The sequence below is a fragment of the Ctenocephalides felis genome, unplaced genomic scaffold (genome assembly GCF_003426905.1).
Source record: "Ctenocephalides felis isolate EL2017-DRISC unplaced genomic scaffold, ASM342690v1 CF-g0.4_SCAFFOLD_03571, whole genome shotgun sequence".
In the NCBI taxonomy this organism is placed as follows: domain Eukaryota; kingdom Metazoa; phylum Arthropoda; class Insecta; order Siphonaptera; family Pulicidae; genus Ctenocephalides; species Ctenocephalides felis.
The window spans coordinates 19,098,273-19,117,679 of record NW_020539725.1 but is presented as its reverse complement, the minus strand read 5'-3'; the positions used below and the strand labels follow the sequence as shown (position 1 = coordinate 19,117,679).

The 19,407-nt window shown below is 29.3% G+C and overlaps 1 protein-coding gene across 1 annotated transcript; it reads right to left on the bottom strand.

Moving 5' to 3' along the window:
• Positions 1-762: 762 nt before the first annotated feature.
• LOC113385731 lies at positions 763-19,398 on the bottom strand. The gene is made up of 5 exons (XM_026623570.1): positions 19,272-19,398; positions 5,690-5,901; positions 3,499-3,709; positions 1,572-1,790; positions 763-993 (listed from the first exon to the last, which is right to left on the bottom strand). The coding sequence occupies exons 1-5, from the start codon at positions 19,284-19,286 to the stop codon at positions 763-765; spliced, it is 888 nt and encodes a 295-aa protein (XP_026479355.1). The 5' UTR covers positions 19,287-19,398.
• Between the last annotated feature and the right edge of the window lie 9 nt (positions 19,399-19,407).

The window sequence follows — 19,407 nt, the reverse complement described above, 5'->3', positions numbered from 1 at the left end:
TTTTTTTGGCGATATATACCATGGTCTTATAGAACTTACTGAATTATTACGGCCTTACGACAAGTAGTTTAATTTTAAAAATTCATCAAAATTTGTGATGAGTAGTTTTTTGACATTTGTTAAAATTAAACTTAGACGATTCACTTGGTATAACGATAGAGTACTTGGTCTTAATAAACGTAATAAATCATTAAAGTCCAACGGAAGCTGGTTCAATTAAAAAAATATTGATTTTTGAAAATCTGCTTTTAGAAAATACTCCAATTAATGTGTTTGTTGGCTTTCAATTATGTGTAATAAATCCATTCGAAATACTTTTAATCACTCATAAATTAATTCATTTTTTATTGATTGAGTCGGTTATTTACATATATCGGGAAGTTCATGTAACTTGCCTCAAGGCTAAATACCAAACCAACTAGTTTCAATATCAATCATTACTGTTTTGTTAATTTTCTATTATTAAAATTTCCATAATTGCAGATTTTGTAACAAAATTTTAATACTAATACTCTATAAACAATTGAAAGATAATTTAGAAGTAGACGTATAATACAATTTTGTACAATCGCACCACAGATCAGAATTACAACACAAATGTTAGATTTTTCGCTATTAACAATATCATATATAAAATAAAACGTATTCAAAATACAATATATTTCTTTCATACAATATTAACACAAGTTCAAATTTTTACAAGTACATTTGCTAAACATTATTCCGGCTAAATCGCCTAATATTACATTTCAAACTCCATTATTATTGCTGAGAAGTCGGTTTATCGAAAACAGTCTCGGTGCCAATTGATTTTTGGGAATTGGAGGTTTTTGAGTCTTTTGAGTTTTGGGCACTCTGAGGTTCCAAAGATGTAGCAGATGAACCAGGAGATTTATCTGGAGTTTTAGAAACATTATCACCGCTCCTCATACTTTTCTTACGTTTTGTCAAATCGAGATTTTGATTAGAATTGTCATCGTGGATTACTATTACCTTTTTGGAAATAGAGATTAAAAAGTTATATCTTCATCATTCAAAAAAAAAAGAGAGGTGTCTATGACAAGGTGAGCTTTATAATATGAAAAATTTTGAATCTGTATTTTAAGATATACATATTTAGTGAACTTTGCTTGAGAGTACATAAAATCAAATTTACGAATTCAATGTAATTAATAGAAGTTTAGGTACACATTTCTGTAAATGTATCAGATATGAATATATTGTACCAATTAATATTAATTCCTATTAATCATAAATTATAAATCCTAGTAATCATAAATTAGGAAAGAAGTTAGACAAATGTACTATTATTCAACTTAAATTTCGTTCTTAATTCTTAATTTATTTATTCAATTAACGTTCCAAATTTTGCGTTAAGGCTTAATTTAATAAACCATTAATTCCGATTAATCATGAATTATAGTAAAAGAAGTTAGGACAAGTGTACTAACATAAATATACCTTTAAACTAAGTTATTTTAATTGCTGTATAAATGCCCTATAATTTTTTATAATACCTTTGGCATTAATATTATTTATCTTTTCTAAAAACAGAAATCTAAGACAATTACTTCATTGTCCATATGGCGTACTCCAGAATTGGCAAATTTCCTTTGGTGATTTTTATTTTTGCTTCTTGAATCCATGAAGAAACTTTGATTTTTTTGTATAATTTGGCGTTTCTTTTTATTAGCTACTGCTTGTTGTTTACTTGTGCGTACTACTTTGTCATCAGTTTCACACTTTTTTATACTTGAAGTACTTTTCTCAGATTCGTGCGAAAACTTGGACTATAACGAACAATTAAGAAAATGTAATTTTTTTAATATTAAATAAATTAAGGGGGTATTCTAGTGTAGAAATTCAAAAAACATCGATTTTTTTCAATTTCATATTTTCAAAGTCTTACTATCTAAGAATATGGGTACAAGAAGGTTTTCGAAAATTTGAATTATTTTCGGAGATATAGGCATTTTACTGACTCGGTCTCCATACTGGTTTGGCTTCAGGCAAAACTTTAAATGCGTTTTTCTCAGAACAGACTTTTTCAGTACTGTTGACACGATTTCTCGAGTTTTAATTGACCGATTCACTTGAAACGTTCAGAGAGTCTTGTTTATAGACCTATCTACAGCCCGAACTAGGAGTATCCCCAAATTCCAATTTTTACTATTTTTAAAAAAATCGAGAAATTAAAAAAAAAACAGTAAAAAAACACCGTTTTTTCATACAGTCGCCAATTTGTAAAAAAAAATTTTTTTACTCATTGCTAGTTCGGGATATTGCGATATCATTGTAGATTAATAATCTTTTTATTTTTTGCGTTTCCGATGGCTAGGAGGGCTGAAATCATGTCAAAACTGAGGTGCCGATTTTTTTGAGACCACCCACTTCATCAGCTGCCAGTTTTTACAATTTTCAACTTTTTTATTTTTTAATTTTTGTTTTGTATTTTAATAATATTAATAAACAAGTGGTAAAAAATGGATAGTAAAAACATTCATTGCTTTCTTTTACGACACTTTAAAAATGACTTAAAATTCATCGCTCTACACTAGAATATTCTCTATACTTTTCAATTCAATACTCTACACTCAATATTTTTAGTTGGATTGTTGAAGGTACTATTCTTATTTTCAATCGCAATATTTATGTATATGTACAATGTAAGGAAAGATTTATGGGCTGATGCTGCCGTAAAATAGATCAATGTTATTGCAAGGCTATGATACGTGGCAGTTTTTATACAAAATCGTACTAAATACAGACAAAATACCATTTATTACTGTAAGCTCAGATGTCTTACACATAAAATGTAACTTCACTCATATGTTATAAAACCATATCCCAAAAAATCACAAAATATTCTGAACTACTTGACATTTTATAACATATTTCCTTTTTTTTTAAATTTAAATTGAATTATAAATAAATATAATATAATTGAAAATTTGAATATCAAATGAAAACAGTTTTATACGGACGACGAATATGTTCGTCAACAATGAAATTCTGCTACTTTTTCTTGAGGAGTATATTCGTCAATTAAAATTAACTAGTTAAAATTAGTTGAGCTATATATAGTGCAATGCAATTTTGTATATATTCATATAAGATACGTAAGACGTGTTATATATCAAAATAACGTTTATATATAACAAAGTATATTATGCTTACGACCCTATTATAGCGCCTAATAAATATTTTGTATATAACTTTGTATCAACCAAGTATTGTCTATGACTATGTATGACTATGTATCTTGCAATTTTTTCACCTCTCTTATACATTGTTGTTTATTTTATTATGCTTCTTTTTTTTAAAAAAAAAACAAGAAGTTGTAATTTTTGTGGAAAATGGCTAAAAGCTTTTCTTTTCTGTTAATCCAATTTATTCATATAAATTGAAACAAATGTTGTAAATGTAAAATACCTTTAGGGTAAAAAACCATCTACATAATATTTCAAACTCAACTGAACTGTATATGAATATACTGACTTGTTGATCGGAATTGACGGGTTTGATCTCTGTACTTTCATCTTTTCTTTCCGGCTCTTCGAGAGCGTCGGACTTGTGATGTCTCACGCGCCGCTGAGTGGGTTTTTCGCGTTGCCGTCGGTCGCGGTGATGGACTCGGCCGCTAATTCTGGAACCTCGCCTGGTGTGATGAGGTCTACGCCCGGAAGCTCGTCGACGAACGTAACGGCTTCTATTAGGACATTGGTTGTAAGCATTGCTTCAGATTTTTAAAAAGCTCACGTTTACGTATTTTATTCGAATTTTTTCGTATTCGTAAAATCAATACAAATGCTATTAAAAGTACACTAATTACGCTGAAAAATTATTTCACCTACATATCAAAAACCTTTTTACATCAAAGAGTGGCAGAGAGACTAACCAAATGCAAAGCCTAGAAAGAGACTATTTTATACATCTATAAAAACGGATTCCAGTAAAATCATGGTTTGTCATTTTCATCCCGAAGGAGAAGTTTATGTTTTCATAAAAAAATCCGATTCGCTAGTTTTTTCTCGGTGTTTCAAGCCATTCTGAATCGAATGCGACCAAATTTGGAAGAAGTCTGTGTGTATGTGAACAGATTTTTTGAATGAAACAGAACTCCCTCAGGTCGAACACGTAAAGTATCTGGGCATGCATCTGGACCGCAAACTGAATTGGAAAATTCACATGAAAAAGAAAAGGCAACAGCTTGAGGAAAAGTTGCGTGAACTATATTGGTCAATGGGCAGGAGATTCCATCTTTCTGTACACAACAAACTACTGGTATACAAAGTTGTACATAACAAATCGCAGTAACTCCGGAGCGAGTTACCATCTCTATTATGTAGCATAAAATATAAGCAATAATTAAACCAGTATATGTATAAATAAAATTTGTCTGCCAAATACTCAAATATAAAATTAGAGGTTCCCAAATCATAATGGTCAGCTTTTTTCAACAGTCAATACTTAAGGGTTATGATTTTTCAACTCTTAAATTTTAAATAAACTCAATCATGAGACCCATGATGAAAGAAGTTGAAGTAAAATATTTACAATATAAAAAAATGTTGAAAAACAACAATATTCTAGAGACTGTTGAAGCAATAACAAATTTTGTGAATTTAAATAAGAAATCGCGATGCTGAAAGTTACTTGATGAGGAGAAAAGTATCTTGATTAAGTATGTGCAAAACAATGATAGGTGAAAATAATATAAATATGTTTGTATTCAGTTATGATCTAACTTTAACGAAGTTGCTAGTACATATAGGGAACTTGCTGTACGAACATATCAGCATTTCATGTTGAATTATTGAATTAAATGTTGGGCAAAAAATTAATAAAAACTTGTAGTGAAGTATAAATATAGGTATACTATCATTATAAATATGTAATAAAACTTTGCCAAAGCAGGGACTATTTCAAAGCTAGGGTAAGTTGAAATTTTAAAGCTAAAAGATTTTTTTTTATTTTTCTAAGCGATTAAGAGATTTGGTAAATTTACAAAAAAAGACTTAAGTAGTTTGTAATTTTAGAATAGGTATATATTTAATTATAGACAATGAAGATCCAAGTACCTGATGTAACATGAACCAAAATTCAATAACAAGGTACCGATTCTGCTGTAAGAGACCAATGTTATGGTAAAGCTATGCTACGTTGCATTTTTTCATATAAAATGATACTAAATACTGTCAAATGCTACGTGGATACTATGCAATCAGGCGTTTTAGATAGATGATCTAATCTAGAAAACGCACAAACGTTAAATAACAATTTTATCATAAGTCCAACTTTCTGATATCTTTTTGATAACACATACATAAAGTTAGGTTTCGGGTGTGAAACGCCTGATCGCACAGCAAACCGATAGCTTTTCAACAGTTTGTTACTACTAACGAATACCAATATAGACCCGCAGCATAGTGTTACCATAAAAAATTTATTTTATTAGGGAATTTAAGGACCTTATAAGACCTTCTCAATTTAAGAGAATGGAAGATATATCATTTTTCCAGGCGATTAAGAAACCAATATAAATTTACAAAAAATTAACATGTGAAATATATAAAGTTGCTTGTACTTTTAGATGATGTATATTTAGAAATGAAATGAATGTTCACGCAAATAATGGCCCATGAACCGAGTTTTAATAATATGATTTAATAATATGTTTATCACTTACCGTTCGACGCTGTCTTGCATGGCCCAAAGAACATGTTGTTTAAACATATTGCTGATGTGCCTTTTGGCACGTTTCAAGCTTTCGGTGACTCGACGTTCGAAGTCCCACATATCAGGACGACGACGTTTTCTGTTAAAACGTTCGGAGTCACATACTGATCTGCATGCATCACATAAGTGTTTTCCACTCCGCGTGTTTTTATGATGCTGTTTCTGTGGAAGGATTAAAAAAAATATTAATATAAAGTAATAGAATATATACTTTCAGGTAAAAGATATAAGATCTAAATTGAGGCCTAACTAAAAATAAGTCTGACCTAAAATGTTTCTGAATGACTTTGTATAAAAAATGTATATTAATGGAATATATGCAAAACAAAAAATGAGCAATATTTTTTTTTAAGAATGAAGCGGGAAATACACTGATAAATTTAATGAATAATTATAAAAAAGCTCTATGATACCATTACAGGTAGGGCGGGAAGCAAGGTCCAATTAGACTTCGAGCATTTATCAAACAAACAACTATCTGACTATGTTTAGTAAACCTTCTTCCTAAAATCATTCTATATAGACCAATTTCCACAGTTCATCATTGAAGAATCTTTTTCTATTCTTTAAAACCTTGTCACCCGGTCCTTTTTACCTAACAAACGGGATAAAATGGCATGGCTATGGGGCAAACAGGTCAAATGTCATGTTTTTAATTTTTAATATAAAAATAAATCGCAAAATGTGTTGAATGAAATGAAGATTTGAAATGTTTAAGGTTCTTACGACGAGGAAAATTCAAATAAATGCCGGAAAAATCCAAAAACATTCCTTTTCTTTTTCACATACAAACATTAGTATTTTCATATTTTTGCCTTCGGATACGGAATATTCACTCAAGTCAATGGAGCATTCTGCGTCTGAATTTTTTTACTGTGCTCCAATTTGTATGAATTTTTGGAATTAGGTTTATCTTACTCTCAAGTTCAAAAATGAAAATAATTTAGACACCTTTGCCAATTTTATCAAAATAACGTAGGATATCGATAAAAAAAACAAATTATAATAAAAAAATGGTTTATAATGTTTTTCAAAAAAGCAGATACTAATGGATGTCATGTATATACATTTAGGTATTATAGACTGTAGTGTAAAAACACATAATAATTTTTAACTAAATGGTCAATATCAGTATAGATTATTAAAAAAAAATTGGAACTTTTGAATTGTAAACATTAGTACAGGACAACGTCTGTCGGGTCATCTAGTTTTAAATATATTTAGATGAGAAATCATCAAGTGTTCGGTGTCCCCAACTTCATAAGTACTATTGAGTAAATTATTTATTCTATTTCAAAAAACACTAATTATATTTGATCTTATATTTAATTTTAATTTTAAAAAAATCAAAGCTGTTCTAGACATGTTTTTTTTATTCCCGAAATAGTTTTTGTAGTTTCATAAGTCCAGTTAGTAAAGAGGATTGCAATTAGAAATTGTAAAATGTTTAAGTAAATTCAAACAGTTGAACTGGCCAATGTTAAAACTTCTATAGGATGTTTCAAAAATCATAAATTATTGAGAAAATTACAACATTAAAATATTTATGAAAATCTTAGCTTAATATGCAAATCTTTTATGCGATAATGTTCAGCTTTTTAACTTCAAAATTCCGAAACTGCTATCTTTAATAAAAATTAGTAGCCATTGACAATACATACCGAAAACTTTTGTACTATTTTTTTAGACGTTTTCTTAAAATATGACAGATCATGACACATACACGCTAGATTGACAAGTTTAATTATCTTATTAATAACATAAATAAAGTTAATATTTACCCTTGGAGGTGATTTCAGTTCACTATCTGAAGTGTCAGAACTGTGTGAAATAACAGTAAAAGATTTTTTTCTCAATGCCCTACGAGGCATTTTGATTCAATTTTTACTGTAAAATCTTGAATTTAGAACACTCATTAAATAACAATCAATAAATAAAAGCCCCAAATTTTTCGTTACCCAAATTTTGTCAACCATTAAAATTTACGCGAGCAAAATTAAATACATATTCGTTTGTTTAAAATTTTGTGCATTCTTGGATTCAGTCAAATAAAAAACAGTGGGTTTTGGTTTTACTTTGAGTAGGCGAATAAAATCTTTGCTTTTTATCAAAAATTTGTTTTTGAAAATTTAAATGAATTTTAAATCGAAAAAAATTTGGAATTAAATTTTGTCAGTTTGAAATATTTTAATGAAAAACTCTACCCGACTGCCATACATTTATGCGTTGTCAATATTAACATAAGATATGTATATAAACACAACCGCAAACGTTTAAATTTCATAATTCGATGTAATTTAAATAAATAACTTATATTTTAGTAACAATATTTTATCAATTAATTAATTTACACATCTCAATACTACTGACTATATAGTTGAACAATTTACCCACGTCATTAAAAAGTCATTTTAACGAGCAGCCAAGTAGCACTCCTGGCTAAGGGCTGTTTATATTAAGAGAAACTTTGTAAATTAAATTCTGTCGACTATAAACCCTTATCGTAGAACATTACACTTTTAGGGATTAGAGACGACGATTGTGTAGTACAGAACGCTTTTCGCATAAACCTAAAACTGTTTTATCGCTCATAAAACATAACTATAGAATGTATAATACGACATAGCTGTTTGTATCTAAAAGCAGATCGATTAATTTAGAACGAAATCATTTGCGACGGACTTTTTTCTTTTATCAAGTGAAATACTTACATAATTATTTGGTCCAAATAGTTGGGCCATTTTTTTGAAACTTAGCATCTAATATTGCAGCATGCGCGTTTCTTATATTTAATAGCGTTTTTAAATTTATTATGGTAAAATAATATCACCCCAAGTTGACAACTAGAAATATCTCAGCAAACAAAAATATAATTAAATATAATTAAAAAATAATTAAATAACTAGTGGTGTATGGAATTATGCCTTAAAGCAAATTGCTGGAATCTCCCGTACCGTAAAGAAATGATCGAGGAACAATAAATATTTTCATATAGATTACAATAAATATTGTAACATTGTCTCATATTTGTCATTGTCTAAAAATTTGAGACGATTCATTTTCCAAAAGCAATTATTTTGTTGAAACAAGCAGAAAGTTCTTTGAATCATTCAAATCGCGCGCTTAGTTCTTTCAAAAACTGCCATTTTTTGCACATTTAGCTCTGTATCTTCGAAATGACTGGGCCTGTCTTTGCCATATACTAATCACCTCTTCTCCCAATCATTACAAATTGAATGTTCTTTAGATCATTCAAATCAGATACTCCGATCTACGAAAACTCGATTCGTATTTTCTACGCTCTTTTCTCCGTATCTCCGTAACGGCTGAACCTGCCTTTGCCAAAAACTAATCAGCACATCTCCCTATCAATAGGAATCGAATATTTTTTAACCATTCAAATCGGTTGATCTGTGCGCCCGAAAACGTGGATAAAAAATGCGGATATACAAAACACACATTTTTCCTGAGGTATGCCAAAAGGTCCAGAAACCTTCAAAATGTCGAGAAATGCAAAAATGTTCATTTTAGATTTTTGGCCCATTACTATAACTACCCTACGGGAAGTTAATAAATAATCAAGATGTAATATCTTATAAAACAATTATGCGTTATGCATACCTTAACTTTAGACTGTACTGTATCGTAAATTAAATAACAGTGCTCACAACCAAAAAACTAATATCTAAAGAAAATACTTTATGGCAGCGACGTCGTAAGAATCGAAGTGATGGCTGATTATACATCTTTTTTTCTCAACTTCTAAATATTGTTGTTAAAAAATTTCTAACTTTATTTGTTTTTGGCATATCAGTAGTTGACCTTTTTACTCTATATATGTCTTTACTAATCTTGAACAAAAACTTCTTCGAAATAATGATATATGTTGTAAAAGCTTAATTTTTTTTAATGAATTGAAAAAATATAATTATTACTCTTTTAAAAAAGTAGTTGTCGTTATGTATTGCAATTTCAAGCAATAATATTGAATAAAAATATAAATAAATTGGAATATTATTGTTAAGTTGAAATCTATCTATTACATCTCGTATTTATTTTACTTGGACGAGAACTTAATATAATAGATTGTCAGATACACTTTCTGCATTATGAATCTAATCAATTAACAAGCAACCCTTTTACACATATTTGCACATATTACTGATTTTAATGACGTTTTAATGAAGGGTAAAATCTGTCGAGCTGAAAATTATATTATCAAATAGGCATCAGTACATCGATTTATAATTTGGTGTATCAAATTTATTCCTGACTTGACATATTTTAGCATACTTCATAGCCACTATGAAGGATTGAGCGATATTATTATTCTGGGTGGTGATTTTGGAAAGGGTTTTCCTTTACCAGACATGCATGAAATATTATTTTAGCTATCGAAGTAAATCGATCCGTAATCGAATGTAAATGATATACAATATAACTCGTATCACTACTTATATATTATTATCTAAATTGACATTAAAAATTGTTCAATTTTGTTACCCGATTAGTTACTTGGTTGGCGATCATTAACGATTTACATGCTATTTCTTTGAAGAAAATCATTACAGGTTTTTTTAATACTCAATATTAATTTTTTTTTTCAAATATTCATTATTAGATTTGCAAACCGAGTAAAACAATTATTCAGGTTTGAAGAATTCTGATAATCAATATTGAAAATCGATGGTCTGAAACAATACCAGGAACCTTAAGTAAATATCTTACATTGTAAATATTTCTGAAAAGGAATAATATAAAACTTAATTATGCATAAGAATATATTTTGTTTATAAATAAGTATTTCCACTAGAATAGCTCGTAATTTTGGCCTTTAAATTTTATATCCCTTAAATTTAATTTTTTTCATTATACCATAACAATTCAATTTTTTTTCTTCAGATTCCATAATAATTATTTTTTCCTCATATGAGTAAAGTTAGTAAACTATGTATATATCTCAAATAACCAGTGTTGACAAAGTATCATTAATTATAATCACAATATAATTTAGTTGCAACATTGCATGTTTGGGTAAACTCAGGATATTCTTCACAGATAAAGTAAGAAAACTAGATTGAGAAACAACTATCATTAGTACAAATTAGTTTTTCCTGGTATATGTATATATAAACGTATCTAGATCATTAATAAAAGTTAACTATGGGCATTTGTAATAGTAGTAATAACTACTACGTAACTTTGTACTGTATTATAAGATTTAGATTATTTGATTCATATTATACAAATTTTATAAAAGCTGGCCATGAACTTTAACCACTTAGCAGTGGCGCTTACATCAAAGAGTTTGCGCAGTTGTATATTGTACGAGTTGAGCTCATGACGACTATATACGTCAATCGCAGAGTAATATAAGATTTATTACTACTAGTTATTTTTCACGTATCAAAACTAACAATGGATTGAATTCAATTAAATTTTATACATGTAAAAATGTTAGAACGTTAGAACAGTTTTTGAGGAAAAGCAAGACCTATTTTCAACATATACAGTAGAAAATTTTAGCTAATACTTTATTATTTATTGATTAAGTATATTATCTCCAAACATCGGCACTTGCCATAAGGTAAAATTGCCACTTATATCCACTAATTTCATACAAAATATTCTAGACAACTTGACATTTCAGAATATATATTCTTTTTCGAAAATTTTAATTGGAATAGCAAATATTGTCAATACACTTAATTTTGCCACTTCATGATAAGTTCATGATGTCAATCACAATGAATTTAACTAAACCAATTAGAGAATTTAAATGAAATAGTAAAGTATATGAGTATATAAAAATAATTTAAATTGTATATATGTATTATAAGTGTTTTATAATGTAACGGCTAAGCGCACCGTCTCGTGTGGACGGAGTCGTGAAGGTAAGAGCCCAGGATAACCTGAAGTTTCGCAGTAGCGTTGTCTATTTTCACTTAAAAATATAGATAAAAAATTTGATTCCAATTAAAAATAGTCAATTTCGGGCACTGCCGTGTGAACTGGCAAATCTCTCACACTATTCTTCTCTGAATCGAGTTGAGGTTTAACTCAGCTCTAGGGCAGTGTTAGCCATTATCATTATATGTATTAAATGATAATGGCTAGTATGTATATGTATTAAATGAAGTTATATATGTATTAAATAAAATTTTAAATATTAAGAATACTTTGTATAAGTAAAGATATTGGAGGAATGAGGCATTCATAATAAAAATGATATTACATTCTACTAAAAAAGCATCCATAATCTTTATAGTTTCGCCTATATTATCGCAGGTCGTTATGTATTGTGGATGCAGATGTCGCGAATTTACGATCGTGTCGTAAAACTTTATAAATCACGGAAATACGAAAGAATCACAAACTTTTTTAAGTTTTTACTGTTTGTCAAATATTGGGATAAACATTTCAATAACTATAATTTGAGACAGTATCGCGTGTGTCTTTTGGCTAATGCCCATTGAGTTTTGTGATAAAAATGAATATAATTTTAACGAAAATGATTAATAACTAGCTGTAAGTGAAATTCTGTCTTAAGGCAATTAAGGCATCGTGCCTTAAGGCAAATTGCTGGAACTTCCCGTGCCAAAAATTATTATTTTTTTAAAAACGATTAACATTTTTGAAAAAATTTTACTTCGAAAAAATAAGATTTTTTGGAAATTTTAAATTGGACGAAAAATTACTTTTTTTTGAAAAAAAAATTTTTTTTTAAAAAAATTTTTAAACAATTTTTTTTATAAAAATTTTTTCTGGAAAAAATGTTATCTTCATTTTGACATATTTTGGAAGATCTGAACTTTTTTTCAAAGCAATCGTACTTCTTTAACTGCATAGAGACAAAAAATAAAGCGCGTAAGCGCCGCGTCGCTGTCTAACAGAAAAACATTAGTACGGAACCCATAGGAATGTAAACAAAACTTATACTTATTGTTAAAATCTCAATAAAATATCTGATAATTTGATATGCATATGTCTAATGTCTAATGATTATTGTTGACCGCCATATGTTATTTTTTTTTTAGTTTTTTTTACTAGATCTCCGAAACCGCTAGACCTATCTTCATGAAAATTTGATCAAATCTTCATCTTGTTAATACAAGTAACATGTTTTTTGAACTATACAAATCGGACGCTCCGTTCTCTTAAAAACTGAGTTACCGTTTTTGGCCCTTTTTGCCCCATATCTTCGGAACGGCTAGACCTGCCTTTGACAAAAACTAATCAGCACGTCTCCTTATCAATACGAATCGAATGTTTTTTGAATTATTCAAATTGCTTCATCCGTGTTCCCGAAATCGTCGACGAAAATTTGTATCCGAACACACACACATGCACGCACACACACACACACACACATACATCAATTTTCTCCAAGGTATGCCAACATATTTAGAAACCTCTGAAACGTGAAGATATATAAAAATTTTCATTTTCGATTTTTTTGCGATTACTTACCCTATGGAAAGTTAATTATAAATAAATCAATTTATCATCTCCAGAACATTAACAATCGTCATTTCATTTCGAATCAAATTCAAAAAAAAAAAAAGTTGCCAAATTTACACAAAATTGAAAAAGTGCTCCTGCATAGTCACAGTCTAAACGCATTTGCAAATAATTCTGTGCGACATTTTCACTTATACTGTGCTCAGATTGGCGGCATTTTCACATTTTTCAATAATTTTCACAAAATTGGAAAAGTGCTCCAGTACACAAACAGTCTAAACGCACTTGCGTAAGCATTTGTACCAGAGTGGCGCTTAGACTGTGCTTAGCCTGGGTGATTTTTTGAATTTTTAGTCCAAAATTACAAAAAAAAATTTTTGAAAAAAAAATTAAAACAAAATTTTTTTTTTTCCAAAATCAATTATTTTGTTGAAACAAGCAGAAAGTTCTTTGAATCATTTTAATCGGACGCTTAGTTCTCTCAAAAACTGCCATTTTTTTTAAATTTAGCTCTGTATCTCCGAAACCTCTGGGCCTACCTTTGCCAAAAACTAATCAGCACATCTCCCTATTAATAGGAATCGAATGTTTTTTAAACCATTCAAATCGGTTGTTCCGTTCTCTCAAAAACTCGCTTTCAATTTTTTGCACTCTTTGCTCCATATCTCCGTAACGGCTGGACCTGCCTTTGCCAAAAACTAATCAGCACATCTCCCTATCAATAGGAATCGAATGTTTTTTAAACCATTCAAATCGGTTGATCCGTGCGCCCGAAAACGTGGACGAAAAAAAGCGGACATACAAAACACACACACACACACACACACACACACACACATCCATTTTTTCTGAAGTATGCCAAAATGTTCAAAAACCTTCAAAACGTCGAGAAATGTAAAAATTTTTGATTTCGATTTTTGGACGATTACTATAACTTACCCTACGGGAAGTTAATAAAAATGAGAACTAATTATATTAATGAAATAATGTAGGAAAAACATACTATTTTCTATTATTAATTATTAATTATTATTATTATTAATTTAATTGCAATTTATGAAATACATAATTATAAATATGGTAAAAGATCTTGAACAAATTCGCTTTCTGAAAAGAAAATCTCTCGCTCTTCATATTATTTCATTATTAAATAAAATATTTGTTACAAAAAACTGTGTAAAAATTAAATTAAAAAAAAATTATATTCAGAAAAACATCTTTAAATAGGAAAAAATATAAATATTGAAGTTTAAATCAAAATATTGAAAGAATTTAATTATTTTGCACATAAATAATGGATCTATACAAAATCCCGTTTTTTGGAACCGGACTGTTCTAAATAGTATCAAACCATATAAGAAAATCATCAAGTCATCAAAAGTAATTTTTTTCAGATATCATACGGATGAGTTTAAAAATTTTGACTATTTACCAACTGAAATATATCTTAAAAAAATAAAACCCGATTTAGTCATATTTTTGGAATCCAATTTTCAATTATGATATTATCTTTTCCTGTGTGAAAGTAAACTCGTCAAATATTAGGGCGGTCGGTTCGGTATCAAAGCAGCTTGATACCGAATTTTCACTTGAAATCATAGATTTCAAATATGATTTCAAGTGAAAATGGCCTTTCGTGGGCATAGCTGTAGTGGCAACATGCCACTTGGAAGTAAAAAGTCATCACTATTACAACAATTGTAATAATTCAGCACATAGAGATGGGACAACTGTTTGGGTTGCCATCTATAATAATTGTAAGATAATTGATCACAACAGCTCATAGAACTTATAAGTTCTGATCGCTGTTAAAGAATTTAAAAAAAAAAAAAAAATATTAGGGCTGAATTGATTCATATCGGATTATTCGAAAATTATTGTCATAAAACAGCAAAAAACTCGTTAATTCAAATAGATCAATATTTACTAATAATATTTTTATTTTACATAACCATACTTTATTATAGATGTAATGCTTTATAATATATTACTTCATGTTAAACCGGAAAGAGTAATTTATATTTTACATATTAAATCTGATTCTTATAAGAAAAGTATGATATTAGTGCGATTTTGCTTTTATCTCTGCATATAAATTTTATTTTTGCCTTTTGTCGGTGAGTGATTGGTTAAGCTGTATCTTTGTCATCAACAATTAAAAAAAAATTAATTTTAAGGTTTACATGAAATATATCAATTTGCTTTATATTTAACTAGATGACCCGACAGACGTTGTTCTGTACTTATGTTTAAAATTCAAAAGTTCTAATTTTTTTTATAACCTATACTGCTATTTAAAAATTATTATGGTTTACATTTAAGATCCACCCATATGGATGTACAACTGCTTTAAATAAAATGATAAGTATTTGCTTTTTTGAAAAACATTTTTTTCTTATAATTAGTTTTTTTTTATCGATAACCAATATAATTTAAAAAAAATGAAATTACACCACTGAGGGAGATATCATCCTCCGGGAAAAGGCAAAAAAGTCTAAATTATTTTCACTTTTGAACTTGAGAGTAAGATAAACCTAATTTCAAAATTTCATACGAATTGGAGCACAGTAAAATAATTCAGACTCAAAACACTCCATTGACTTGAGTAAATGGGGCTCGCCCGTAGGTAAGCGGTTAAGAGCGACGGGACTTGTTTCAGAGGTCCCGGGTTCGATACCCACTTCGAGCAGCCTGTTGTCAGGCAACATTGACAACGATTTTTGTTTGGAAATATAGATAGCAATATGTTTCCAAGTGAAAATAGCCCTCACCCGGCATTGTTGCACCTTACTTGCCCTATTAGAGAGATTGTAATAAAAATTTATCATACAGAGATGTGACAACTGTTTGGGTTGCCATCTGTAATAAAACAAACGTAGTTTGTAAGATCTTACTCACAACAGCTCATAGAACCCATTAGTTCTGATTGCTGTTCAAATAATAATAATAAAAAAAAAAAAAACTTGAGTAAATATTTGGTATCCGATGGCAAAAATACGAAAATACGAACTAAAAAAGAAAAGGGTTGTTTATCAGGTTTACCCGGAAATTATTCGATTTCTCGCCGTAAAAACCATCCTTGGACTTCAACGGACATTTTGAAAAAAGGATTGGCCAAATTGGTCCAGGCGTTGTTGAGTTATGCGCTTACTAACACATTCTGCGATTTATTTTTATATTATAGATAAACAAAAATTCAATTGGATTTCTTATAACTTCGTAGTCAACTGCATTTGTTTGTTACTCAACTGCACGGAAGGAAATTCCGGTGATATACATAGGACCACCCAAAATGCAACATAGACCTAATTATTTTTTGCAGTTTTATTTGCACATAGAGACACTTAATAATGCATTTATATGCATAACTTTTTTAACTAATTATTGGTGCAAACTTGAAATACTTCTTGTGTAGTCCTTCCTAACTGTTCTTTCTAAAATCTCTGGATTCACATGCGCGATACATTCCTTTACAAAGTTATTCGGTGTGACACATTTATCAGCCGTGTTCGAACATAAAAAATAAGATTTACGAGTATCGCGAATCACAGTAGAACGGTTCGCAATAGGCAAGGCCTAATATTAAATTCTGAAATTCCGATTGTCGACTAATAATAAAAAATACTATCGCCCGTGAGCGACGTCGTCTGATCAAAGATGCATGAATGAGCAGACGCTTTTACGTACTCGCATTCATCTTTTTTGCAAAACTTGATGAAATATCGATTCTTATACATTTCATTCAGAAAGCAATTTTGTATCAAATATTAGAAGTAATTATCTTGCAACTAGATGCGTCTGAACGATAATAGTAGAGGGAATTGAATTAAATTGCAGTTGCGCCTATATACTAAATATCAAAGCTCTGATGCTGATTCTTAAGCTCTAATTACTGAGTATGGTAGAAAGAAGTTTGAAGATCCGCGGATAAAAATGTTCATCACCACTATTTCAAAAGTAAATAAAGCATAGTGTTTTTTAACGATGTAGTTTTAAAGTAGATGGTCATGTGTTACCTTAATTCTTATGCGGTCACTATCTGATAGCTGATCTCCTAGGAGATAAATGACCATCTACTATCAGTTTCCATAACAAAAATAATATTTTTGTTTTGTAGTTTTTTTTAATTTTGAGCTCTTCAATCTAGTTTATAATACTTGAATATAATTTCTAACAATGATGTTTTGTAATGAGATAGATTCAACATTTTTTATATAATGTGTAAAGTAAAAAGAATCAACTAAACCTAGAACACCTAAAAAAAGCGAATAATAAGAATGAATATTCCTCACGAAATACCAGATCAAGGTTATATACAGTGTGATCTTTGTAAAAAATGTGCCTATAAAATTTGTATTCCGGATTGTTTGAATAATGAAGCTATTATTTTGTCTTTTTAAAATTAAAAACATTGGATTGTCTAGAAGAATATTGTTTGTCTCTAAGGTATCCTACTTTACCATGTCTATGGGGACAGATGACAATTTTTAGAAAATTAGTAAAAAAGCATATCCATAATTAAAAATTCACTGTAAATTTTACTGATCATAGTTCGATACCTGTCTGATGCGTAATATTCGTTCATGTAGTTAATTAGCATTAGAATTTAGACAGTATAATAACTGAATGTCGTATTGGACATTTGTGCCGCGCTCTATCCAATTTTAAATATCAGCCATTATTATGCAATATTTTTTTAATTTTTGGATGTATTCGTGCTACAAACAGAATTTAATGGATTATAAATATTAATTTATTATATACATACATTTGCTAGCTTTGAACAAAAATAAAACAACTGGCAGATACAAAAATAATAAATGTCATATCCCGGAAAATAATGCTTTTTCTAGAGGAAATAATAAAAATCTAGAGTCATGAATTGAAAAACTTGCTTACAAATGTATATTTAGATATCGAAATAGAACTATCTAATATAGAATATTTTTATTTCCTCAAATTCCGAAGTGTTGAAAGTTACGCAGTATATTCAAAAATCAATAAGTAATTGATATTTATTTTAATATTAATAATATCCATAATTGATGTAAGATTGTACACAACGTTTAGTGCAAGAAGTAGTTAATAAGATCAGCAGATTTTTAGTCTAACTTTCTGCAATTGAAAGAAAATAAGTTGAGTCAAATTATTTGATATTAGACATGAACTTGTAATTAAAAAACTTAGCAAAATGCCAAAAGTGTCCAATAAGCTATTGTAAGGAATTACCTTAATTATTTCACTTTTTCAAAAGACAAACTAATAATCTAACTATCTCTGTTTGAATATGTTTTAATTACAATTTCTATAAATCTGATCAAATTTGTATTGATGCAGCAATGCCAAGTAAGGGTTATATTTTTTAGTGTAAACCGATATCACTACTAATTGATATCATGCTGCCCGACGAAACTATCAAACCTGGAGCTTCTAATTCAAAGCCGAACCACTAGAACACGGAGAAGCTCACAGCCCACTGATAAATTTGTTTATATAAATTTTCTTTCAATAAATTAGTTTATACCAGCAGCATTTCTCATTGAAAATATATTTATATACTGGTGGTACAATAGATCCTAGATCACATCCATTTCAGTTTCAGTAGTATGGAATGTAAGTACAGAAGACAATGGTAATTGTTTTTTTCAAAAATGTAGATCTCAATGCTTGTGCATTGATATAGATACCTATATGCGATTAGATCTCTACATCACCTGTCTGTTAATCTTCTGATAAAAATTAAATAATTCAATCAATAGAACTTTCCACTTTGACGATTGATCAATAACTTAATTGCTACTTAATTATAGCAAATACAATTTTGATCATTTCGAATAAAACCGAGTATAACGATTGAATTAAACTAAATTTAGAATATTATATTTATATCTTATTTAATAAAAACAACATTACATTTCATAGCTGAAGCTCCCGGTTACGAATTAATTGACCAAATTATGGGTGAGATATGTGTTTACCTGAATTCGGAATAACTTAGAACGTAAGGAAACTTAAAATTAACCAATCAAATAATCTAATAAACTTCACCATTGGAAAGTTAATAAACTTACTTCCATTAACTTCATCCCTGATATTGTAGCAAATACTCGTTCCTAGAAACCTTTAACATAGATCTAAGGCACGCGTCTAGCCCTCGAGAACTTGAGATTTATTTAAATAGTCCAGACGTGTAATTGTTACGACACC